This window comes from Ostrinia furnacalis, unplaced genomic scaffold, assembly GCF_004193835.3.
Source record: "Ostrinia furnacalis isolate ACB-3 unplaced genomic scaffold, ASM419383v2 OfSCF5051, whole genome shotgun sequence".
In the NCBI taxonomy this organism is placed as follows: Eukaryota; Metazoa; Arthropoda; class Insecta; order Lepidoptera; family Crambidae; genus Ostrinia; species Ostrinia furnacalis.
The window spans coordinates 1130787-1157956 of NW_021135290.1; the positions used below are offsets into that span (position 1 = coordinate 1130787).

Here is a 27170-nt window from a genome sequence, read left to right on the forward strand (position 1 = left end):
TAGTATTTTCTGCATAATTTTTATTTGGACCTTGATTTCATTACAGAAAGCTATACTGGATTTGCTGTATGAACTAGTTGGATTGCCACAGCCAGAATGGACAGATGAGATTTCGGTAGCTCTAGATGCTGTAGATCCATCTGACTTCCAGGTATGTAATATGAAAAGCAGCTCACCCGAAAGAAGTTGATATTTAAAAAAGGTCTTCGTTATTAATTATTTTTTGTGTGATTTTTTAGGATTCCTGGCGACTAAACGAAGGGTTTGTTGCCGCGGAAGGCACTGCCATACTACCCCATCTAAGCGCTACTGGACCTGATATTAGTGAAATTCATCTCGCTCTATTGCTTCAGTGCTTTTTAGAGGTAATTCAGACCCGTTTATATTACATACTTACTACACATAGGTACTTTTGTAAAATATGTAGGTACTTATTGATAATTTTTCTTTCAGGCTGGATTATTAGACGGGTTAGCCGAAGTTATCGTAACGAGTGACACGTTTATATCAGTCAGAGCGACTGTGTTACTAGGCCAACTATTACATTTAGTTCATTTATTCGTACCATCTCAAATATGTAGCGTGACGCCCGCATTACCGTCGCTGATGTCTCAGGCGTCGGCGGGCAAGCCGCAGGCACTTGCGGCCATCGCTGCCTTACGCAGGCTCCACTCGATGCTTGAAGCGCGACCGGCCAGCAGCAGTTTGTTCCTAGACCACATCATACAGTACTGCAGCGGCGCGTTCAAAGAGAAAGTCGAGGACACCACCAAAAGCAGAAAGGAGAAAGACAACGCGAACATGGCGAAACCCAAAAACGACAACGCCCTGCACAAAGACAACAGCAGCGAGTTTCTTGACTACTCGGACAACGAGAACGAACCGAAGAGGCATAGCGTCGGCTCGCGCGCAGATGTCTCCAACAGAAACGTCAGTGCGTTAGTGAAAAGCAAAAGTGTCAGTTCTCGGACTAGTGCGGCAGTGAGCAAAGTGACTAAATCGGCCAAACTGAACAGACTCAAACTCTTCGAACGGGACAGCGATAGTTTAATTCGAAACACGTTAGTGATGCAAAACAAGGACGGCAACACTTGGGATTGGGAGATAATTCGGACTATATTGAAGGTATGGTCTACTCACACTACGCCGCCAGTTCGTTTAGGATTATTTTTGGACAGTTGTTTGGTATTGATTTGTTGTGTTTTTTTAAGGAAACCGACAGTGCTCCGTTACTGAATCTGAACGACAGTGGTCACAGGGCGTGGGTGGGGCGCATCATCAACTACCTGAAGCCATCATCGAATAAGTATTCCCACACCGACCTGTCGACCACGGGCCACGGTCACTCGGCCACGCGGGCTGGTTGCCAGCTGATAAGGCATCTATTGAGGCATAATGATGTGAGTTATGTTGAACATTTTTTTTATATAATTTAATTACCTGTCTTGTCTGGAAAATAACTTTTAGGATCATAACCCACCACCACCCATGGTTCTTCCTGCCTCACGGCGTACGAACCGAATCTCGGAAGAGCGCGCGGGTACATGCTCTGGGCTCTTTTCCCCGGGCGCTTTGCTTGACTCCATACAAATTTCTCTGATCCATGTCCCTTCTCATAGTCAATTCTCCCCCTTCTGGGGCTGGACACCACAAATACGGTACTTCGCGTCGGGCTGCTATCGTTGATAAATGTCAACACTTCTTCTCATAACTTCGCCTGATTGTGTGCCAGGAGTGCGCGAACTCGCGCAGCGCGATCCAGTTACTACGACTACTCGTGAGGTCCTGGTGATAAACAGGTCCTTGCTCGGCTCTTCAACTTTTAGGATCAATGTAAATAAAATCTTACTTCTTACAGCCTGACTGCCACAGGATGCTAGAGGAATTGTTTTACGACGTGAGCCGTCAAATCGAAGCGATCGAAACCGGCATCAAAGCCCACGGCTGCCTCTTCAGTCCTCAGCACATGTGTAACACGATGTGTCAGATGTACTTCCTTTTCATTGGGCAACTATGCCACTCGCACACTGGCCTAAGACTTTTTAAGGAGACTAGGTTGTACGAAAAGTAAGTAACAGTAAAATGTTTGTGAATGAACAATATAAACTGAACCTTATTATGTACAAATAATGCATATTATTGACATATTAGCTTTGCATGAATATGTTACCTACACTAATAAAACACAATGTTTTCAGTCTGTTAGAACTATCAACGAAAACACACCACAGTTGCTATGTAAAGTTAGTTATATCAAGTTTAGACTATACCCTGGATTCCTATCCTCGCGACATTCTTGCCAAGACCCTAACCTGCAGCATCCAAGCATCAAGACTATACACGACACAGTTCCTAAATGTGTTGCTGCGGGCGTCACGAAAGTCGCACGATTTGGTTCGGAGGAAGACGAAATTGAAGAAGAACTTCATTCAAGAACAAGTGAAGCCGCCGCATAGAGACGACGGCGATGTTAACGTCGGTGTGGATATGGACACGTGGATATTGCAGATGTTGGTTGGACAGGTGAAGGATGAGTCCAAACAAGTTGTGAAAACGTCGCTAGCCATTTTAGAAGAAGCCTACAGTGTGCCTGTAAGTAAATAACCTAAATATGTAATGATTTTATTGATAAAATAAAAATAAAATAAACCGTAACTGTCAAAAGGGCGCATAATTGGCGTAATAACCCCCATGTTGGTACCCGCTGAAAACCAGCTTCGTGGCTTGACGACTTGTGTGTGTCATGTCACGATTTTCGCTGAGCGGGCGCCTTTTCAGCATGGCTCAGTAATTTAACCTCTGTACAGTGTACATGTATGCACATAAATGTTAATGCTGAATAAAGGTATTCTATTCTATTCTATTCTATTGAATTCTATCACGCTAATGTTTCAAGTCAATTAAGAAACCGTGAAATTGAGATAAAAGTAGTTGATGGTTGTTAAAACCTTTCTTAATAACGTAAGATTATCTCTAAGCCTGTAGGTATACATCATATCTGATTAAAATAGATTGATTTAAAAACGAAGATAAGTTTTAATTTTTCTTTTGGTCACCCAGGTTTACTTCGACAAGCTGATGTCGATGAAAGAGGTGCTCTGTCAGAACTGCAGACTCGACAAAGCGGCGGAGCCGGGCTCGCTCGATTTCGCAGCGGTCGGCGACAGAGGCTACCTGCTATGGCTTGGGCTGGAAGTGGCCGCAGCCTCTCACACCTCTGATGTCAAGTCTGTGGCCTTTCTGAAGAAACACTTGGAGTTCTGGACGAAGTTTTATAACTACAGGTAATTACATTGACACCAATTTTTGCGGCTTCACCCAAGTGGCTTTTGGTCGGATACAGTCTATATTTCACGCTTATCTCCCTTAAAAAACGGGTCTCAAACATGAGTTTAAGCGTGAAAAAGTAATAAACATCCTATTCCTAGCTGTCCTTTCCAAAATCATTAGAATTGAGCGCTGTAAAATAGTACAATCAGTACAATCTCATCATTTCATATTGAGAAAATGTTCAAGCACGTGAGCAGCTTTCGTAGGTGAACAAATCCTTTATTTTCCTTTAGAGAACGACTTGCTCCTGCAGTGGAGACTAAATAAATGACCTTTATTTGATAGTGACCGTTATATTTTAGTCACTACAAATACGTGTGTCTATAGTCTTTTTCACGTAAGATGCTCCCTATGACACTTCAAGGTTATCCATATTACGCATACTACATATGCAGAATATTTTTGAAAAAATATTTGTATTTTATTAGCAATATAATAAAAAAAAAATAACTACTTGTCTTGAAATATAGTATAGTAAAATCTGAGTCTATTGATTATATTTTAATTAAATACGATGTAAAAATATTTTTTATTTAATGTACGCAATGTGTGAAACGGAATAGATTTAGTGCTGGGGTATTTCTTGTATAATACAATCGATTATTTCCGCGGGTCATTAATCGATTGCAGTGAATAATACATCACAGAAATCAACTATATTTTTCGATTATTGACTAATAAACGCATTGAAAATAAATGAATAGTTTTTAATTTAAAGAAACAGAATCAGTGCTTTTTAGGAATCGTTTTTTTGAACACGAACCATGAAATTTGAATATCTATATACAGGGTGTCCCGTAATGTAACGTCAAGCCGGAACTGGGTGTTGAGGCAAGTTGTGCTGGTTATCAGAAAAATATAAAAAAAAATCTATGTGGCATATTTTAAAAATAATAGGCATTTAAAAAAAAACAAAAAATTCTACTCCAGGTGACGGTCCTTTTGCTCGTGTTGCCACAAATCTTCACTTTTTCCAAATTTTTTTTTTGTTATGTAACCCTGAATAATGCTTATCTAAATTGTTATCAAAAGTACAAAACCAGCTGCTCCAGCTTGGATGAAAAAAAATACATTATTCCCAAAAAAAATTTCAAAATAAAATTTTTGCCTTGTTTAAACTGTAAGTACTGAAAAAAAAATGTACTACGCGAGTGTGGCAAGTGACGTCATAATTTGGCGCATTTAGTACGGATTCCAAAATGGTATAACACTTGGTAATTTTTTGCTGTAATTGTCGACAATTTTTGTTTTTTTGGAAATAGTCCCGTNTAGTAGTGCCTTCGTTACAAGGACAGTAGTAGAAACCACGCTGCTACTATGGATAAGTCTCGCCGTCAATACAAGGTTTGTATCATTATCTACGGTCAATCTCAGCTTTCTATGGTCAGACTAGGCTCATGCTATACAGCCAGCGTGCACGAGGCGCTAACTCTGAACGAAGCGGCGGGTCAACGTCCTGCCCCCCGCGCCCGCCGCCCCACCTGCACGCCGCGCTGGCTGCGCGCGCGCCGCCCGGCCTAGCACGAGCTTTGTTAGCTACCGTGCTGCCCATGCATTATAAGGTCAGTCACCAGTTGCTAGATAAATAAATAAATAAAAAGTATTTATTTCGGATAACAGGGATCCATAATGTTAGTAAAAACTTAGGCTATGTTAGTATCTTATTTCTAAAACAGACTTCGTCCTGCTGAGCATGTGGCCGATTCGTGGACAATCCCCACTATCGGCTATCTCCTTCAGTCTCCTATAGTCCGGTCGCCGAGCACGTAGAATTTCGTCCAATGACCCCAAGTTACCCATTCTTATCGCTCGCGCGTAATTATTGCGTCGCGTTCGCACACTCACTGCGGCCGCCCGTCGCACAGTCAAATTCTACGTGCTCGGTAGCCGGATTTTACCCACATGACGTATTGATCAACAAGAAGTTAGTAGTGCCCTCGTTACAAGGACAGGAGTAGAATCCACGCTGCTATGTATAAGTCTCGCCGTCAATTCAAGGTTTGTATCATTATATACGGTCATTCTCAGCTTTCTATGGTCAGACTAAGCTCATGCTATACATCCAGCGTGCACGAAGCCCTAACTCTGAACGAAGCGGCGGGTCAACGCCCCGCGCCCCGCGCCCGCCGCCCCACCTGCACGCCGCGCTGGCTGCGCGCGCGCCGCCCGGCCTAGCACGAGCTTTGTTAGCTACCGTGCTGCCCATGCATTATAAGGTTAGGCTGTAGCTAGTTAAAGTCCGGTCGCCGAGCACGTAGAATTTCGTCCAATGGCCCCAAGCTATCCATCCTAATCGCTGTCGCGCTCGCACACTCACTGCGGCCGCCCGACGCACAGTCGCAGTTCGCTACTCATACATGTATTGATCAACAAGAAGTCAGTAGTGCCTTCGTTACAAGGTCAGGAGTAGAAACCACGCTGCTATGGATAAGTCTCGCCGGCAATACAAGGTTTGTATCATTATCTACGGTCAATCTCAGCTTTCTATGGTCAGACTAGGCTCATGCTATACAGCCAGCGTGCACGAAGCGCTAACTCTGAACGAAGCGGCGGGCCAGCGCGCCGCCCGGCCTAGCACGAGCTTTGTTAGCTACCGTGCTGCCCATGCATTATAAGGTTAGGCTGTAGCTAGTTAAAGTCCGGTCGCCGAGCACGTAGAATTTCGTCCAATGGCCCCAAGCTATCCATCCTAATCGCTGTCGCGCTCGCACACTCACTGCGGCCGCCCGACGCACAGTCGCAGTTCGCTACTCATACATGTATTGATCAACAAGAAGTCAGTAGTGCCTTCGTTACAAGGTCAGGAGTAGAAACCACGCTGCTATGGATATACATCGGCATCTGTCTACCGAGGGACCTAACGGAGCTGTTCCCGAGGTTAGTGTATGTTGATGATGTTATAGCTTATACTAATGTGACTGGAAGCCCATCGGGTCGGACGCGGGGCGGGAGTCGCCGGCGCGGCCGCGGCAGAGGCGAAGCCACATGGCCCCGCCCGCGCCCCGCCCGCCGCCGCCGCCCGCATACATCGGCATTTGTTTACCGAGGGACCTGACGGAGCTGTTCCCGAGGTTAGTGTACATGGATGATGTTATAGCTTATACTAATGTGACTGGAAGCCCATCGGCTCGGACGCAGGGCGGCAGTCGCCGGCGCGGCCGCGGCAGAGGCGCTCCAGCGTGCCCCCGCCCGCGCCCCGCCCGCCGCCGCCGCCCGCATACATCGGCATCTGTCTACCGAGGGACCTGACGGAGCTGTTCCCGAGGTTGGTGTATATCGATGATATTATAGCTTATACTAATGTGACTGGAAGCCCATCGGATTGGACGCAGGGACGAAGCATGTCCCCGTCCGCCGCCGCCGCCGTCAACATAATATTGGCATCAGTCTACCGCGGGACCTGATGGAGCTGTTTCCGAGGTTAGTGTACGTCGATGATGTTATAGCTTATAGTAATTGTTCCTGTAGCCTATCACAATATGACTGGAAGCCCCTCGGGTCGGTCGCGGGGCGGCAGAGGCGCTCCAGCGTGCCCCCGCCCGCGCCCCGCCCGCCGCCGCCGCCCGCATACATCGGCATTTGTTTACCGAGGGACCTGACGGAGCTGTTCCCGAGGTTAGTATACGTCGATGATGTTATAGCTTATAGTAATATGACTGGAAGCCCATCGCATTGGACGCAGGGACGAAGCATGTCCCCGTCCGCCGCCGCCGCCGCCAACATAATATTGGCATCAGTCTACCGCGGGACCTGATGGAGCTGTTTCCGAGGTTAGTGTACGTTGATGATGTTATAGCTTATAGTAATTGCTCCTGTAGCATATCACAATATGACTGGAAGCCCCTCGGGTCAGACGTGTGGTGGCAGAGGCGCTCCAGCGTGCCCCCTCCCGCGCCCCGCCCACCGCCGCCGCCCGCATACATCGGCATCTGTTTACCGAGGGACCTGACGGAGCTGTTTCCGAGGTTGGTGTATATCGATGATGTTATAACTTGTACTAATGTGACTGGAAGCCCATCGGGTCGGACGCAGGGCGGCAGTCGCCGGCGCGGCCGCGGCAGAGGCGCTCCAGCGTGCGGGCCCGCCGCCGCCGCCCGCCTACATCGGCATCTGTCTACCGAGGGACCTAACGGAGCTGTTCCCGAGGTTAGTGTATGTTGATGATGTTATAGCTCATACTAATGTGACTGGAAGCCCATCGGGTCGGACGCGGGGCGGCAGTCGCCGGCGCGGCCGCGGCAGAGGCGCTCCAGCGTGCCCCCGCCCGCGCCCCGCCCGCCGCCGCCGCCCGCATACATCGGCATTTGTTTACCGAGGGACTTGACGGAGCTGTTCCCGAGGTTAGTGTATGTTGATGATGTTATAGCTTATAGTAATTGTTCCTGTAGCCTATCACAATATGACTCGAAGCCCCTCGGGTCGGTCGCGGAGCGGCGGAGGCGCTCCAGCGTGCCCCCGCCCGCCGCCGCCGCCCGCATACATCGGCATCTGTCTACCGAGGGACCTAACGGAGCTGTTCCCGAGGTTAGTGTATGTTGATGATGTTATAGCTTATAGTAATTGTTCCTGTAGCATATCACAATATGACTGGAAGCCCCTCGGGTCAGACGTGTGGTGGCAGAAGCGCTCCAGCGTGCCCCCGCCCGCGCCCCGCCCGCATACATCGGCATCTGTTTACCGAGGGACCTGACGGAGCTGTTCCCGAGGTTGGTGTATATCGATGATATTATAGCTTATACTAATGTGACTGGAAGCCCATCGGGTCGGACGCAAGACGGCAGTCGCCGGCGCGGCCGCGGCAGAGGCGCTCCAGCGTGCCCCCTCCCGCGCCCCGCCCGCCGCCGCCGCCCGCATACATCGGCATCTGTCTACCGAGGGACCTGACGGAGCTGTTTCCGAGGTTGGTGTATATCGATGATATTATAGCTTATACTAATGTGACTGGAAGCACATCGGGTCGGACGTAGGGCGGCAGTCGCCGGCGCGGCCGCGGCAGAGGCGCTCCAGCGTGCCCCCGCCCGCGCCCCGCCCGCCGCCGCCGCCCGCCTACATCGGCATTTGTTTACCGAGGGCCTGACGGAGCTATTTCCGAGGTTGGTGTATATCTGTCGCAGNCGTAGAATTTCGTCCAATGGCCCCAAGCTATCCATCCTAATCGCTGTCGCGCTCGCACACTCACTGCGGCCGCCCGACGCACAGTCGCAGTTCGCTACTCATACATGTATTGATCAACAAGAAGTCAGTAGTGCCTTCGTTACAAGGTCAGGAGTAGAAACCACGCTGCTATGGATAAGTCTCGCCGTCAATACAAGGTTTGTATCATTATCTACGGTCAATCTCAGCTTTCTATGGTCAGACTAGGCTCATGCTATACAGCCAGCGTGCACGAAGCGCTAACTCTGAACGAAGCGGCGGGCCAGCGCGCCGCCCGGCCTAGCACGAGCTTTGTTAGCTACCGTGCTGCCCATGCATTATAAGGTTAGGCTGTAGCTAGTTAAAGTCCGGTCGCCGAGCACGTAGAATTTCGTCCAATGGCCCCAAGCTATCCATCCTAATCGCTGTCGCGCTCGCACACTCACTGCGGCCGCCCGACGCACAGTCGCAGTTCGCTACTCATACATGTATTGATCAACAAGAAGTCAGTAGTGCCTTCGTTACAAGGTCAGGAGTAGAAACCACGCTGCTATGGATATTAAGATTTAAGGTACAATTCCAAGACGGGCCGCAGACCGCAAACTGCAACCGCAAACTGCAAAACTATGAAATCGGCAGCGCGGCATTGCAGCTGCGGCGTGTATACTGCAGATTTCATAGAGTTTTGCAGTTTGGCCTTTATCCGAAACTATCCGTAACTTTTGAATCAGTTTCGGTTACGGTTATGGACATTTTTTTATTTCGGATATCCGATAGTTTCGGTTACGGTTACGGATATCCATAACATCCCTGCTTGGTAAGATGGCCCTCTCCGTCCCGCTCATACCTTTTAAAATGGCTTCTCCACCTCACTTAAGCCAGAAACTTGAATTTTGGGCACATTAGAATAATATTTTTAACCAAGGTAGATAAAGTTAAAAACGGGATTATTTCCAATAAACAAAAAATTGTCGACAATCACAGCAAGATTTTACAAAGTGTTATACCATTTTGGAATCCTTACTAAATGCGCCAAATTATGACGTCACTTGCCACACTCGCGTAGTACAATTTTTTTTCAGTACAGTCAGTTTAAACTAGGCAAAATTTTTATTTTGATATTTTTTTTGGAAATAATGTATTTTTTTCATCCAAGTTGGAGCAGCTGGTTTTGTAATTTTGATAACAATTTAGAGAAGCATTATTCAGGGTTACATAACAAAAAAAAATTGGAAAAAGTGAAGATTTGTGGCAACACGAGTAAAAGGACCGTCACCTGGAGTAGAATTTTTTGTTTTTTTTTTTAAATGCCTATTATTTTTAAAATATATGCCACATAATTTTATTTTTATATTTTTCTGATAACCAGCACAACTTGCCTCAACACCCAGTTCCGGCTTGACGTTACATTACGGGACACCCTGTATATAAAAATGAAACCCGTTTTCCGTTGTCACGACATAACATGAAAACGGCTTGACCGATTTGGCTGATATTTTTTTTGTAGTTTTCTAATACTCTGTACAAGGTTTTTACGGAAAAAAATATAAAGAAAATCTCTACCCTTAGGCGGTACGAAGTTCGCCGGGTCAGCTAGTTATCAATAAAAAATTGTTACAATGATATTTGTAATTAAAAAAAAAAACATGTTTTTTGTTAAATAACACCTAAACAAAATAATTCTCTAAAAGTAGGTTTTACTAACTCTTCGAAAAAAATCGATAGATAAATCGCTATGGTTTAGTTATGTGACATCTCTAAATCTTTCAAACTCCAAACGTCATAGGGATCATCTTAGGTGAAAAAGACTATAGTGGAAGCTAAAGTCCAGTCGCCGGGCAGACAGAATTTCGTCGTGCACGAAGTGCTGACGCTGATTGAGGCAGCAGTAGAGACTAAATAAATGATCTAATGATGACATACTTGTTCACTACAGATACGTGCGTCTAGTGGAAGCCAGCGTGCACGAAGCGCTAACTCTGAATGAAGCGGCAGGTCAACGTCCTGCCCCCCGCGCCCGCCGCGCCGCGCGCCCGCCGCCCCACCTGCACGCCGCGCTGGCTGCGCGCGCGCCGCCCGGCCTAGCACGAGCTTTGTTAGCTACCGTGCTACCCATGCATTATAAGGTCAGTCACCAGTTGCTATAAATAAATAAATAAAAAGTACCCATGCATTATAAGGTTAGGCTGTATCTAGTTAAAGTCCGGTCGCCGAGCACGTAGAATTTCGTCCAATGACCCCAAGCTACCCACCCTTATCGCTCGCGTGTAATTATATTGCTGTCGCGGCACACTCACTGCGGCTGCCTCTTGCACAGTCGCAGTACGCGCTCAGCGACCGTACTTTAGCTACTCATACATGTATTGATCAACAAGAAGTTAGTAGTGCCTTCGTTACAAGGACAGGAGTAGAAACCACGCTGCTATGGTCGTCTCGCCGGCAATACAAGGTTTGTATCATTATTTACGGCCAATCTCAGCTTTCTATGGTCAGACTAGGCTCATGCCTATACATCCAGCGTGCACGAGGCGCTAACTATGAACGAAGCAGCGGGCCAGCGCGCCGCCCGGCCTAGCACGAGCTTTGTTAGCTACTGTGCTACCCATGCATTATAAGGTGAGTCGCTTCTGCCGTATCTGTGTACAGTTTTGTAAGCAAGAAGTTCGTAGTGCCTTAGTGACACAGGGTCGGGAGTAAAAAGCACGCTGCTGTATGGATTTTGTCGTCAATACAAGGTTTATGGCATTGTATAGACAATCGACCATAGGGTCAATTTCAGCTTTCTATAGCCAATCAATCGTATCGTATCGAAACCCCGCACCACCACCTGCACGCCGCGCTGGATGCGCGCGCGCCGCCCGGCCTAGCACGAGCTTTGTTAGCTACCGTGCTGCCCATGCATTATAAGGTTAGGCTGTAGCTAGTTAAAGTCCGGTCGCCGAGCACGTAGAATTTCGTCCAATGACCCCAAGCTAGCCATCCTAATCGCTGTCGCGCTCGCACACTCACTGCGCCCGCCTGTCGCACAGTCGCAGTACGCGCTCGGCGACCGTACTTTAGCTACTCATACATGTATTGATCAACAAGAAGTTAGTAGTGCCTTCATTACAAGGTCAGTAGTAGAAACCACGCTGCTATGGATAGGTCTCGCCGTCAATACAAGGTTTGTATCATTATCTACGGTCAATCTCAGCTTTCTATGGTCAGACTAGGCTCATGCTATATATCCAGCGTGCACGAAGCCCTAACTCTGAATGAAGCGGCGGGTCAACGCCCCGCCCCCCGCGCCCGCCGCACCACCTGCACGCCGCGCTGGCTGCGCGCGCGCTGCCCGGCCTACCCATGCGTTTTAAGGTCAGTCGCTTCTTGTTGCTAACTACCCGCATAGATTGACCGAAGCTGGATACAGATATGTAAGCAAGAAAAGTTCGTAGTGCCTAGGAAAGCACGCTACCTTGACAATGGTCAATCTCAGCGTTCTAGTCAGATTCATGTATAACAAATCGTTCGTCAAATGCCCCACGCCTTGAGCGTGATTTTGACCTTACATATTTAATTAAAACTATCAAAGATCATTCTTAAAATGTTTGATTACAGATATTACAACGCCAAAAATGTGCAACCGAGCAAGAGATCGTTGACCTGAAAGCGTCACTTTGGGCAGTAGGCAATACCGCAGTGACCCCTCAGGGTTTACAGCAGCTGATGAATCTGTCCAACAACTACTTAGAAGACTCAGTCCCTGTGCACATAGTCCGCTTGGCTAAGTACAGCCCTGTATACTCAGTTAGGGCCACGGCGTTCTATGTGCTCGGGCTTATAGGCAGCACTTATGACGGAGCCAATTTGCTTGCTGAACTAGGTAAGCTATTTAACATTTAATCTTTTTTTACACTATTACGAGTATACATAATTATTTATGCTGTAATTCCTAATAGGTTGGCTTTGCGTGAGGCACACACGACACGATCAGTTTCCCGTGATCCCCGAAGAGTTTTATCCAGCTGTATACGACTCGAGCGGCAACCAATACTTCGTGACCTCACCCGATCGCCGATTCAACTACGATGCGGATATCAGCGAACACTCCGACCACACAGACCAAAGCACAGCAGAAAGCCTCCACTCTGACATAACGAAACACCTCATCAAAGTTGGATCTATACTAACAGAACACGCCGAAGTGAAAGATATCGATGTAGTAGACTACAAAAGCAACTTCACGATCGAAGGTCGAAGGGAGCCGGATAAAAGGAAATCTCACACTTTACCCACTCAAGGCTGTAGCACGTCACACGACCGTCCGATGCTCTCCGAGTCTCGGACTGTAGATATACTGAGAGACTGTTTAAATTATGAAAGACAGAACCGGCTGCTTATAGGCAGGATGAACTCCCTCGAATATGCCCACGAAGGTCGCGTCAGGAATACCAGCGAGTCCAGTACCAGCGGTGTGAGCAGTTGCGATTCGTTCCTTGGGAAATATGCTATTCCGTAAGTACCATAATGATAAACAAATCTTATGACCTTTATCAGCTATAATAAATGCATAATTTTGTTAATATTATTGCAGTGATAGGATCTTGACTCTCAGTCCTATACCGAGTTCATCAAGTCTATACGGCATGAAAAGTAATAGCAGTTCACATCGCGCAAAGATATCTGAACTCCAACGACGGACATCTACCTCAAGTAAGATCCTACATTTATAATGTTTCACAATCTTTCTTAGAGTACTTTATTTAGATGCGATGTTACAATATTATTCAACATTTTTAGGTTTCACTGGTCCAGATGTGGCAAGCTCTCCGCCCAGTCAAGCAGACATAACTGGGTTTGCGACGCTAAAGTCTTTGAACAGACGGTAACTAAACACACCAATGCATTTTTGTAACAGGTTGTTTATAACTTTGGGTAATATAACCTTTTTATTTCAGGCCTCATTTATCGGAAAGTGCTGCAACTGGATCAAGTGACTTGGATGACTTGAGCTGGCTGTTATCAGAAAGCAACAGAAGGTCGAAACCGTTTTCCTCTCTCAGGGATAGAGCGAAATCTACAAGAGAAAGGATGACGAAGTTAAGGTAACCCTAACGCAGATGTATAAAATTCTAGATTATTCGAAACTATCGGTTTTGGTTTGTCACTCACTTACAGTGAGTTGCTGGTATAAGCAATAGTAACTATTTCGTTACTGCAGAGTAGCCCGCGGTTCCAAAATATAGCTTATTTGACTATCAACCAAATCAGTTAAAGTTTGGCTATGAATTGACATGACCCTAAACTACGGACTTTGACAAGTAGTCAAGAATTATCAATTTATCAGCACTGTCGATTATCGTCATGCCGTGCCATGCCTTTGAGCTATAGCTTCCTTCAAGCACGTGCTTCCTTCATTCTAACCTACCGTCTCTTACTTAACTTTGGTCCTGCAGCCTTCTAGAATACGACTGGAAGCCCCTCGGCTCAGACGCAGGGCGGCAGTCGCCGGCGCGGCCGCGGCAGAGGCGCTCCAGCGTGCCCCCGCCCGCGCCCCGCCCGCCGCCGCCGCCCGCATACATCGGCATCTGTCTACCAAGGGACCTGACGGAGCTGTTCCCGAGGTTAGTGTATGTTGATGATGTTATAGCTTATACTAATGTGACTGGAAGCCCATCGGATTGGACGCAGGGACGAAGCATGTCCCCGTCCGCCGCCGCCGCCGCTAACATAATATTGGCATCAGTCTACCGCGGGACCTGACGGAGCTGTTCCCGAGGTTAGTGTACGTTGATGATGTTATAGCTTATAGTAATTGCTCCTGTAGCATATCACAATATGACTGGAAGCCCCTCGGGTCAGACGTGTGGTGGCAGTGGCGCTCCAGCGTGCCCCCTCCCGCGCCCCGCCCACCGCCGCCGCCCGCCTACATCGGCATCTGTTTACCAAGGGACCTGACCGAGCTGTTCCCGAGGTTGGTTTTGCTTTCAATGGTTTGAAAACTATAAAAACAACAAAATTGTTGTCGTCTATGTAATATCAAACACATTGTTTCTTTAACAACCTATCGTTTACTGGTCAACTTATCATTTCGACGAGTCGTTTTTCCAGATTATAGACGGTGTTTGGGTTACATTGTATTGATTATGAGCTCATGGTGAATCTATTTAGTTCAGTCATGAATAAACATCATCATCATCATGATTTCAGCCACAGGACGTCCACTGCTGAACATAGGCCTCCCCCAATGCTTTCCATGTTGTGTCGCAGTCAGATTGTATAATCCGCCGTTTTACATTACAGCTAGGCATTTTGCATTACAGCTCTGTTTTGTAATACGGCGGCTTAACGTTTAGCCGGATTGAATACCGCTGAATGAAAATCCGCTGGAATGTATTCGGCGCCAAACGTTCTTCAATACGGCTAGCCGTAATGTAAAACAGCGTGTCATTACCCGCCGCTTGACAGTTTTTAGTTCCTATTTTCAATACCGTGGCGCTGACATGACATAACAACAACAATGGCATCGGATACAGAAATTGTATTGCTAAATTGCGCAGTTATTTGTGAATTTAACAGAGAAAACGTGATAAATAATTTGTCTGTCGACACTGGCTTTAAGAATAATTATAATGTGCAATTAAATAATTCAATGTGGAACAGTAAAACAACCGTGGACAAGGGAACGAGTTTTAGAGGTTATAACCCACATCAAAACAGCTAAAGTGCCTATGGATTCTGGTCGGCGGAATCCTACACAATATTATTAGTGTAAAAATATGACATTATGGCTGTGGCCGGTGAAGATAATTATTTTATCTTAAAGAAAAATAACCCAGAAAAAATGACTAAAACTTTATTGTTTTGAGTTACCTGTCCCCTGTGATCATTTTTAATGTCTAAAAAAGACTAAAGCCAAATATCAAATTAATTCTTAAAATGTTTAGAAAAGTTTAATTGTTTTGAGTTACTTTTTTTAGATGGCTATCCCTTGTGATTTATAAATAAGTAAAAAAAATACTGAAGCCAAATATATTATTTAGTATACAGTAACGAAGATAATAATTCTTAAAATCTGTCTTATTAAAATTTATTTTCATTAAACATAGTTTTATTTTGTAAGTATGGTCACCCTACAATCTAAATAGTAGTACGATGCGGCTAAACGTGGGCCACCGTATTGAAGAACGTATCGCAATGACAATCCGCCTAAACGTTGAACCGCCGTATTACAAAACAGAGCTGTAATGTAAAATGCCTAGTGGTAATGTAAAACGGCGGATTATACAATCCGACTGCGACATATCGATGATATTATTATTATAGCTTATACTAATGTGACTGGAAGCCCATCGGGTCGGACGCAAGACGGCAGTCGCCGGCGCGGCCGCGGCAGAGGCGTAGCCACGTGCCTCCGTCTGCGCCCCGCCTGCCAACCGCCGCCCGCATACATCGGCATTGTTTACCGAGGGACCTGACGGAGCTGTTTCCGAGGTTAGTGTATGTTGATGATGTTATAGCTTATACTAATGTGACTGGAAGCCCATCGGATTGGACGAAGGGACGAAGCATGTTCCCGTCCGCCGCCGCTGCCGCCAACATAATATTGACATCAGTCTACCGCGGGACCTGATGGAGCTGTTCCCGAGGTTAGTGTACGTTGATGATGTTATAGCTTATAGTAATTGTTCCTGTAGCCTATCACAATATGACTGGAAGCCCCTCGGGTCGGTCGCGGGGCGGCAGAGGCGCTCCAGCGTGCCCCCGCCCGCGCCCCGCCCGCCGCCGCCGCCCGCATACATCGGCATCTGTTTACCGAGGGACTTGACGGAGCTGTTCCCGAGGTTAGTGTATGTTGATGATGTTATAGCTTATAGTAATTGTTCCTGTAGCTTACCACAATATGACTGGAAAACCCACAAGTCGGACGCGGGGCGGCAGAGACGTAGCCACGTGCCTCCGTCCGCGCCCCGCCCGCCGCCGCCGCCCGCATACATCGGCATCTGTTTACCGAGGGACTTGACGGAGCTGTTTCCGAGGTTGGGTGTACGTTGATGATGTTATAGCTTATAGTATTTTTTCCTGTAGCTTACCACAATATGACTGGAAAACCCACAAGTCGGACGTGTGGTGGCAGAGGCGCTCCAGCGTGCCCCCGCCCGCGCCCCGCCCGCCGCCGCCGCCCGCATACATCGGCATCTGTTTACCGAGGGACCTGACGGAGCTGTTCCCGAGGTTGGTCTTGCTTTCAATGGTTTGGAAACTATATAAAAAAACAACAAAATTGTTGTCGTCTGTGTAATATCAAACACATTGTTTCTTTAACAACCTATCGTTTACTGGTCAACTTATCATTTCGACGAGTCGTTTTTCCAGATTATAGACGGTTGTTTGGGTTACATTGTATTGATTTCTCGAGTTGTTTGGGTTACATTGTATTGAGACCCGATGTCAACTATTTGTTTCACTCTCCAGAGAGGACGACGGAAAAGAGCGCGACGACGGCGAGGGCAAGCCGGACGGCGCGCGGCGCACGCGAGTACCTTCGTTCATGGCTGATTCAAGCAACGCAAGCACCGACAACAAGTCGCGCGCCACGCCGGATAGCCAGAAACTCACCTCGTACAGAAGTGAGAACCTTTTTGTTTTGTTTTAAGTTTTGCCCGGTGGGGTAATATTGATCGTTGAGAAGAATAGATGGTGAAATGAAATTTCGATACAAGTTTATCATTATCGTATTGGGTTTGAAATAATATTATTTTTAGTAGGTACCTTCTATTCTTCTTTGGTGCGTAGTTAGGGCTCATTGCTCTCAGCGATGTTAAGTGTTGACAATGGAGATTGTAGTTCCCTTGATATTTATAACATGCACTGATAATTTTATCCTTATTGTCTAAAATATTATGTTTTTATAGCTACTGTTGTCTTCAATGGAAAGTCAAAGTACTTCAATTTAAGAACTTTAATATCAAATGAGACATACTTTACCGTATTAATATACTTTTACCTCTCTGTTTCAGCTTCATTATTCGGTGCAACAGGCACCGGTAATGTAGGAGCAATGAACCCAAATAGCGGATTAGCCAAAGAGAGAGTGTTGAACTCGACGACCGTAGCCGAAATGACTACACCGGTCGACGCTATAATCGAGGAGCGGTCGCAGGACAGCAGTAACAGTAGCAACACGACGACTGTTAACGCGACAAGCACGCCAGTTCCAAACGCGTCTGATAAGACGGATAACGTTGAGAGTAGGCCAGAGAAGGCACCATTGGCCGGTGAGGGTGACGCGACGAAGAGCCACGCGGATAATGACAACAGCTTGAGCACGGCTGGGGGCGTGTCGTCGAGGAATGTCAACAGGTGGCGCCACTCTACCTCGGATTGCTTGGCGTGCGTGCGCACGAGGCCTCCGTCGTCGCATGAGCTTCGCGAAATATTCTTTGCGGGTAAGTAGACTGCATCTCACTTAACACTAGGTGCGATTGCGGTCAAATATTTGCCTTCTCAAACTATACTTAACTTTATTATTATTACCTTGATCACCAACCTCGTAGACTATGTGTTAACTTGTCTAAAACTGCGTTTCCAGTCGAGACATAGATTGGAATGCCTTGTTTATGAATTGGTTTCTTTATAACAAGTGTTTGAATAAGTGAAATGTTCAACGGCCATATTATGCTATGTAGCGTGTGTGGATGATGCGACATTCGACACGGATCGCAGTTCGCATCAGTCTCATGCAAATCTCACACGTCACGGAGCAAGAGAATAGACGTGTTGACACCACCAATCAATTGATGTACTTTTTAAAACTGTCAAAACGAGACTCCTATAGATTTTGTATGGTAATAGAAGCAAGTGACGTCACTATTTCGTCAACTCAAACTCCTTTTTTCAATTACAATTAATGCTACCTAAAATTTTAATTTATAGGTAATTTAAAATTAATTAAGTTGTTAAGATCAGAATCGAGTGTCTTTCAAAAAGTTGATTTAGAATTATTGGGGTATGGTCACAGAATAAGTAATAGTACAGGTACAGAAGGATTACTCCGCAAGACGATTTAAATAAATGCGAGTCTTGCTACGACGCGATACAGTGGAATTCAGCTCGCACAGCACTACGTAACTACAATTTTATTCACCTACAAGTTTTGTCTCTTTCTATCGCGTGCCTCTGAACTCTTCTTACGCTGTTAGGGTTGCTGTATAGTGAAAAAATAATTAATCTACTTATTTGTAATGAGGTACGTATATGTAGGTAAGTATGCATTCATTATGGAAAACCTTGGGAGAGGCCTTTGCCCAGTAGTGGACGTCATTTGGCTGAAACGAACGAACGCATTCTGAGCAGTAGTCATAGTAGGTTAGGTTCCGATACTATCCTAAGAATTATTGATTACCTACATGGCCAACATACCTTTCAGCATCTTTGGGAAGCGAAAATAAAGATAAATCCGGTAGATTTCTTTTCGAATTTAAACACCCGAACGCCGCACAATATTTCTTTCTCTTTGTGTCCATTTTTAAATAATACTTCGATCATAGAATTATAATCATACTACAACGCACGCCAGCGTCCTGACGGGCGCGCGCGTGACACTCGACTGATATAATACCCGCCGGCGCACTGTGATTCGTGTAGAACAAGCTAGCTGGACAAAAGTCATTGTTGAATTTCTGATTATTGTTTATAAAAAACGATAAACAACATCCCAGACATTAAGGATTCCACAATTTTTTACTTTGTTAATTACCTAGTTGTGAGTAATTAACATGGTAAGTGAGGATATGAGGATAGTGTAATTTTTAATTCCTAATTTTGCTCGACTTTCGACAACACCTGACATTATTTTTTACTATGGTGACCAAATATTTGTGTGATGGATTTTGAAGATAAGGGTAAGTACTTTTTATTTTCTGTACAATAAGGTGCATAATAATGCACATAGTTTTAAAAAGTATGGCGAAATGTTGACCTTTATATTTTTCTCAAAATTTTATGTTTGGAAGACTAGAAGTTGTATGCCCCCACTTGACCCCAGTCTGGAATTTATATATATTGTAGCTGTAACCCTCTAGTATTCAAATATACCAGTTTCAGTTTGCACACTTTTGCACAACAATTTTATTTTTTCAGATTAATAAAAAATCAAGTTTTTTGATTAATGATTAAAACATTGAAAAAGTGACCAGAATAGCATGATTTTTAATTTATATTCTCAAAATGTGATGTATTGGGATCACGAAAATTCGCTGAGAGAGTTGAAGAATAGCATCAGTCGCATTTCAATTTCATTTCAATGGACGAAATACGGCAAAACAGGGAACGCTTCATGAAAAACAAAACTGAGTGGATTCCCGGAGCCATAGTGTTACATGTTTCTGTTCATAAAGTTCAGTCTTCCACGTCGAAAGATTCTACACCTGGACGACCACTCAAGGAGTTCGACGAGTCCAGCAAAAAGACGAAAAGAAGAAGACTTTTAGACCTCATTTCCTCAAGAAGTACTTGAGAACTGATATTGGCTGCTGAAGCTGCAGCGCAAATGTCTGCTGGCCACAGCAACTTGGCAAGTCATTAATGTTGTCCCAGTCTACCCACTAAATTAAAAAAAACAGATTCTTTGTTCCATATAAATCGCAAAAATGTTTATATCGAAAAATTGATTTTCATTAAATTCTCCATAAAAAACGGGAATTTCATACTTTAACACATAATACATCATAAGACCAATTATTATTATACTGTAAAGTTAGTTTCTTCTTTCCTTTTTAGTCTGTTTCTCTTGATTTTAGGAAATAAATATTTTATTACCAAAAAAAATTTTTTTTTTCAAACCTACCTATAATAATTATAATAACAAGCCTAATTTATCTTAAATTGCACAAAAAAGTAAGTAATGCGTATATTAAACCCATTAAAGTAAAAAAATAATATTGTCCAGCTAGCTTGTTCTACTCGAATCACTGTGCGGCGGGGCGCTTCGCTGTAGGTAATTATCGGATGTACCGCGCGGAGTGAGCCAGGCCTGGTATGGTGTCAAATAGTCTATTCAATATTTTTAAATGTTTGTACCAGGCATGGACGGCGCGGGGGTGGGGACAGGGACTGGGGCGGGGCCGGCGGGGGCGGGGCCTGCGGGGTCGGGGGCGGGCGAGCCTCGCAGCCCGCCCGCCAGCCCGGCGCCGGCGGAGCGCTCGCCGCACGCCGAGGTGCTGCACCACGTGCACTACATGTCCAACCCCACGCACTTGAGACAGGTGAGACACATTTTATTCAATAACTAGTGTATTCGTACTTATTCGAAAGCCAACACTTTTAGGCCAAGTGAAAAAAATACTCATTGGAACCGCACATACATACAGGGTAGAATTTTGTAATCCCACCTGAAGGGAAAGTAAAGTACCTCCAGAGTAAATACAAATGAGTAGGTCATCTTCATAGAAACGCACCGAGCGCGGTTTGTATGTGAGCGCGCCAATATACGTATGCGGCGCGCACGCACACACTGACAAAATTCGGCGCTACCACGACTGGCTCCCCGTTATCCTCTGGTACCACACTCGGTAAGTGCCTGACGTATCTGAACGGCACAGGGTGGTGTGTTGTGACGTCAAACATCAACGCGACTTCAGACGTGCTTCAGATTTGTATGCTCTGTCACATCTTAAGGCGCCCCACTCTTGCCGCTCCCATATCTCCGGCATTGAGATCAGATCAGAGATCAGTTCTGCGCTAAACCCGTTGTTTTATGATCTTATACTAATCCAAAATTAATGCAAATATTTGAATTTATCCAAGTAACATTGGTTTTATCATCCACAGACTCGCTCAGCGCTGCTGTCGCTGAAGCAACGCCACCCAGACGTGTTCCGCAGTCCGTGCGTGTATTCCGACGTGTGCGCTTTATTAGCCCGCGACACATACATGCTGTGCGCGCGGCGTTTCCTGCAAGAGTTGTTCCTGGATACAAACTTCGAGTGTTTCGCCGCGGAGCCCACCGCCTTGCTCGCTCGCCGTGCCGACCACCGCCACAGCCAATAGCGATTGGCCACGCGTCTCTCGTAGCCGCGGTGACACGGCGGGGGCCGTCTGTGAATGACGTCACGAATAAAGCGTAGTTACACAAAGACAAGTGGTTTTATATTGTCTGTATTAGATTTTTTCTGCAATAATTGCAAGAAATATTGGCGGCTCTTAATTGTAGTGTTTGTTTCTTTGCATTGAAATTTTTAGAGTAATAATAAAAATAACTTTTCATAGCCTTGCCAGTCGCGATTAAACGAAACGCTTTTTTTGCTAAAAGCTGTTTGGATTGATTATGGACACACAAAATGGTAATAAGCATTTTATTATACAAATACGGAAAAAAAATTGGCAAAAACAATCAAGGACTTTCTAGGTTCAGTAGAGAAATATGATACAGACACCAATTAATGTCTTATATTCGTGATGTTATTTACGGATGACCCCGTTGCTTCCAGACTGCCAGCGTGGTGAGTCAAACTCAGTTCTCAAGTACAGTAAGAACCCCAAATATTTGGAAGCTTTTGTAAATTGTTAAATATCGTTCTTAATTGGTGTTATACCTTTTGACTAACAACTCTTGTGACACCCAAGGGCTTAATGTGGTCGGGGGCAATGAGTATTATAATTAAAACCTTAATAAGGTGTTTTGTTTCACGACTTGCGCAGCTATTACTACTATTAATGTCCACAAAGAAAACATTTCTAAAATGACATGTACGGCGGGCAATAAAAATATCTATTTAAGTANTAATGACGTCAATTTTGGGAGAAGGGGGGGGGGGTCATTAAAAATGACGCTAGGATGATTGTAGGGGGGGGGGGTCTAAAATCTGAAAAAATCGATGACGTAATTTATGGACGGCCCCTATGGTAATACAAGCAAGTGACGTCACTATTTCGTCAACTCAAACTCCTTTTTTCAATTACAATTAATGCTACCTAAAATTTTAATTTATAGGTAATTTAAAATTAATTAAGATCAGAATCAAGTGTCTTTCAAAAAGTTGATTTCGAATTATTGGGGTATGGTGTCAAATAGTCTATTCAATATCTTTTAATGTTTGTACCAGGCATGGACGGCGCGGGGGCGGGGCCGGTGGGCGGGGGGGCGTTGGCGGGCGAGGCTCGCAGCCCGCCGGCCAGCCCGGCGCCGGCGGAGCGCTCGCCGCACGCCGAGGTGCTGCACCACGTGCACTACATGTCCAACCCCACGCACTTGAGACAGGTGAGACAGCCCGACGGATCAGAGGGCAGAGTGTGTTTTTTTCAAACGCGCGTCAAAAAATGTCATTAACTATTTTGGCAAATGTGAAGTTTAATTGGTAACTCTATATGAGGTATAGAATGCTGTTTGTTTTCTTAACAATAAAATAAATAAATAAATAAATGTAAAACAGATTGTACAGCGCCCCTAGCGGGAAACTTTCAATAACTAAAATTTTCATACATTTTTTAAACGCGCTCACTAGTGATATAAAGTCACACTCAGCCCACAGCAAACTGAAGTGGCAATGGGCAGGGCACATAGTACGCAGAACTGACCGAAGCCGATGAGGCAGCAAGGTTCAGGCTGGTTTTAGTGTCACGCGAACTGTCAGTGCGGATCGCTCCGCACAGCTGATTTGCATTACTCTAAAACATCCGGACCGCATTACTCTAAAACGCTCCTTAGAAGTTCATACAGATTGGACGTGCGGAGCGGGTCCGTACCGGACGGTCCGCATGACACTAAAACCAGCCTCAGGAATGGAGGCCGCGTACCGGAAAACGCAGCGTGGGACGTCCACCCACAAGGTAGACCGATGACATCATAAAGGTAGCAGGGAAGCGCTGGACGCAGGCCACTACCAATCGATCAACATGGAAAGCATTGGGGGAGGCCTATGTTCAGCAGTGGACGTCCTATGGCTGAAATGATGATGATGAGACACATTTTATATAATAACTAGTGTATTACATACTTATTTGAAACCCAAAACTTTTCGGCCAAATGAAAAAGTCCTTGGATCCACACTGTATACTCCATTAACTTGTTTATTTCTGTTATACTACAGGGGGCGTAGTGTAAGTTTACGTCAAACGCGACTGCGTAAAAAAGTGACATTAAATGTATGACGGATTGTACAGCGCCCCTAGCGGAAACTTTCATGAACTAAAATGTTCATATATTTTTTTAACGCGCTCGATAGTGACGACGTTTGATGTAAACTCACACTAAGCCCTCAGGTCCATTAGCGCATAACTGAGTCAGTGCCTGACGTATGGGAATGGCACGGGATGGGGTTCATGTGACGTCAAACATCAGCGCGACTTCAGACGTGCTTCAGATTTGTATGCTCTGTCACATCTTAAGTCTCCCCACTCTTGCCGCTCCCATATATGATCGCCTACTAGCCGCTGTAGATCAGATCAGATCAGTTCTGCGCTGAACCCGTTGTTTTATGATCTTATGTTAATCCAAAATTAATGCAAATATTTGAATTTATCCAAGTAACATTGGTTTTATCATCCACAGACTCGCTCAGCGCTGCTGTCGCTGAAGCAACGCCACCCAGACGTGTTCCGCAGTCCGTGCGTATATTCCGACGTGTGCGCTTTATTAGCCCGCGACACATACATGCTGTGCGCGCGGCGTTTCCTGCAAGAGTTGTTCCTGGATACAAACTTCGAGTGTTTCGCCGCGGAGCCCACCGCCTTGCTCGCTCGCCGCGCCGACCACCGCCACAGCCAATAGCGATTGGCCACGCGTCTCTCGTAGCCGCGGTGACACGGCGGGGGCCGTCTGTGAATGACGTCACGAATAAAGCGTAGTTCCACAAAGACAAGTGGTTTTATATTGTCTGTATTAGATTTTTTCTGCAATAATTGCAAGAAATATTGGTGGCTCTTAATTGTAGTGTTTGTTTCTTTGCATTGAAATTTTTAGAGTAATAATAAAAATAACTTTTCATAGCCTTGCCAAATTTGTCGCGATTAAACGAAACGCTTTTTTTGCTAAAAGCTGTTTGGATTGATTATGGACACACAAAATGGTAATAAGCATTTTTTATACAAATACGGAAAAAAAATTGGCAAAAACAATCAAGTACTTCCTAGGTTCAGTAGAGAAATATGATACAGACACCAATTAATATCTTATATTCGTGATGTTATTTACGGATGACCCCGTTGCTTCCAGACTGCCACCAGCGTGGTGAGTCAAACTCAGTTCTCAAGTACAGTAAAAACCCCAAATATTTGGAAGCTTTTGTAAATTGTTAAATATCGTTCTTAATTGGTGTTATACCTTTTGACTAACAACTCTTGTGACACCCAAGGGCTTAATGTGGTCGGGGGCAATGAGTATTATAATAAAACCTTAATAAGGTGTTTTGTTTCACGACTTGCGCAGCTATTACTACTATTAAAATGTCCACAAAGAAAACATTTCTAAAATGACATGTACGGTGGGTAATAAANCGGGCAATAAAAATATCTATTTAAGTAAAGCAATAAGTAACGTAACGGTCGAAACGATAGAGGTTTAATCTATTATTAATAACGTTTATTTGGCTTGAAAGAATTGGTACTTTATTTACTTCGATTTGGATCGAAATCGTAGTATTTAACTATGAATCTTGCACGTCTACCTTTACCTAAGATATACCCAAAATCCTTCATAAACGGAAATGAAAAATAAATAACATAACAAGTAGCTTTTTGTGTCGTCCTTTAAATTATTGGGCAAGCAATTAGCTGTCGTTATATAATTTGTACCAGTTAAAAGTATGATTGTAAAGTTAGTTAGTCGTCTTCAGAAGAGAACGTTGACTTTATAGCTATTGCACACGTAACCGTCGGTTAGATTCGTGTATCGTCGTCTACAGTCCTCTCAACTTAAGCTGAGAATTGCATTTGTGTGAGTGCACACCGATAGTTTAGAGTGGCAATCGGCTTGAAGCGCGGCGCGTCCCGCGTATGGTTTATTATAGCAAGCGGCCTGAAGCGCGGCGCGTCCGCCACGCATCGCTTCCTTGTCGCTCACATATTTCACTTAACCCCAGGTACTGGTAGCAGATACGTGTAATTTTATGTAATTGTGTTCCAAATATTAGTGAAATGGCTCCTACTGTAAGTGAATTTCCTGTACGAAATCCATTAAGCAGCCAAGTGAAAGAAATTTTATGCAAATTGAATACGTATTTTAAAGGTGTGAACGAAAAGTTTTTAGTCTGTTTTTATTTTGTAATTTTATAAAGTTTGTCTTTTTGTTGTATTTTGTAAGGCTGGCTGGACGCCCTCTCTATAAACGGTGCTCGCAGAATATCAGCGTGTACTGGTAGCAGATACGTGTAATTTTATGTAATTGTGTTCCAAATATTAGTGAAATGGCTCCTACTGTAAGTGAATTTCCTGTACGAAATCCATTAAGCAGCCAAGTGAAAGAAATTTTATGCAAATTGAATACGTATTTTAAAGGTGTGAACGAAAAGTTTTTAGTCTGTTTTTATTTTGTAATTTTATAAAGTTTGTCTTTTTGTTGTATTTTGTAAGGCTGGCTGGACGCCCTCTCTATAAACGGTGCTCGCAGAATATCAGCGTCGAGGTACATCGTGCCTTGGCATATGAGCGAGGACCTGTTTTTATTTATTTATTTATTTAAAAGGATGTGTCAAGTGTCCTTACATCGGCCCAATTGGTAGCAAGTGTTTTATAGACTTCCTTTTAATAAAACATTAATTTTATTTGTATGTGTTTTACTAACGGTACTTTTGGCGATCACTCACACAAATGCAATTCTCAGCTTAAGTTGATAGGACTGTACCTACGCCAATCGGCTGGTATTCAGTTTTTTGATGGTTTGACTTCCTATTAGTCTTATTCTCAATATTTTTAATTGTTTTCTGAATATCAATTTTGATTACATGTAACATTGTATTGTTATGAAGTAATTTAATTATAGTGTTAACAACTATTTTATTGTATTTACATATTAATGCAAAATATAAGATAAGCTCTTTAGATATTGCTGTATCGCATTAATTAAGCACATGTATGCTTGATAATTTATATTATTTTGTAAGGTTAGTTATGTACCATGTCAAAAGAATCTTCCGGTATCATTAGCATTCGCGCGATGAGTATTGACAATGTTCCTTTCTAATGGTGTGGCTCTGTTAATTAATGTAACTTAAAATAAATGTAAATCTGAAGCTGCATTTAGATCATATGTGTAGGATTTGGAACTCCCGTCTCACTGCGCAACCACAATAGTGTTCGCAGACTGACTACGCACCATTCCCTATGATCCCATAGTTAATTTATTTAAGTGATGTGCCTATCCCACCTTTAGCAACGACGAGAAATATTTCCTATTATAGTGTTTCCTTCATAATTTAATACAAGATAGACAAATAGGTTTAATTACTACACAATTGTGTTCAATTTTTATGTCTTCATAAACATAAATGCATTTATTTCACTTATAATAATTGTTGTTATTTATGAAACTCAAACGAAAATATTATGTAACATTTTGATATTATATGCACCAAAATAGATATCAGGAAAACAGTATGCCACTTATTTGTTATAAATCATTGTTAATGTTCAAGAGTAATATTATTATTGTAGTAGGCTAAGTTTATTTTGTTTGTTTTTTTGTAAGCTAATAAACTTAAAATAGGTCCTCAAAGATATAACACAGTATTGGT

At 44.4% G+C, this 27170-nt stretch overlaps 1 protein-coding gene across 1 annotated transcript in view; it reads left to right on the forward strand.

Moving 5' to 3' along the window:
• Positions 1-24890, forward strand: part of rictor (rapamycin-insensitive companion of Tor) — a 29788-nt gene extending 4898 nt beyond the window's left edge. The window contains exons 7-30 of the mRNA XM_028315205.1: positions 47-151; positions 240-365; positions 454-1125; positions 1212-1400; positions 1859-2067; positions 2199-2592; positions 3061-3284; positions 10400-10589; positions 12061-12325; positions 12402-12957; positions 13037-13155; positions 13243-13327; positions 13401-13547; positions 13899-14066; positions 14270-14416; positions 16140-16286; positions 16335-16481; positions 16531-16677; positions 16918-17072; positions 17463-17891; positions 20527-20708; positions 21274-21466; positions 22548-22702; positions 23993-24890. Coding sequence (XP_028171006.1) covers positions 47-151; positions 240-365; positions 454-1125; positions 1212-1400; positions 1859-2067; positions 2199-2592; positions 3061-3284; positions 10400-10589; positions 12061-12325; positions 12402-12957; positions 13037-13155; positions 13243-13327; positions 13401-13547; positions 13899-14066; positions 14270-14416; positions 16140-16286; positions 16335-16481; positions 16531-16677; positions 16918-17072; positions 17463-17891; positions 20527-20708; positions 21274-21466; positions 22548-22702; positions 23993-24211 — 5370 coding nt within the window. The 3' untranslated portion in view covers positions 24212-24890. The remainder of the gene's footprint in view (positions 1-46; positions 152-239; positions 366-453; positions 1126-1211; positions 1401-1858; positions 2068-2198; positions 2593-3060; positions 3285-10399; positions 10590-12060; positions 12326-12401; positions 12958-13036; positions 13156-13242; positions 13328-13400; positions 13548-13898; positions 14067-14269; positions 14417-16139; positions 16287-16334; positions 16482-16530; positions 16678-16917; positions 17073-17462; positions 17892-20526; positions 20709-21273; positions 21467-22547; positions 22703-23992) is intronic.
• Positions 24891-27170: the final 2280 nt, after the last annotated feature.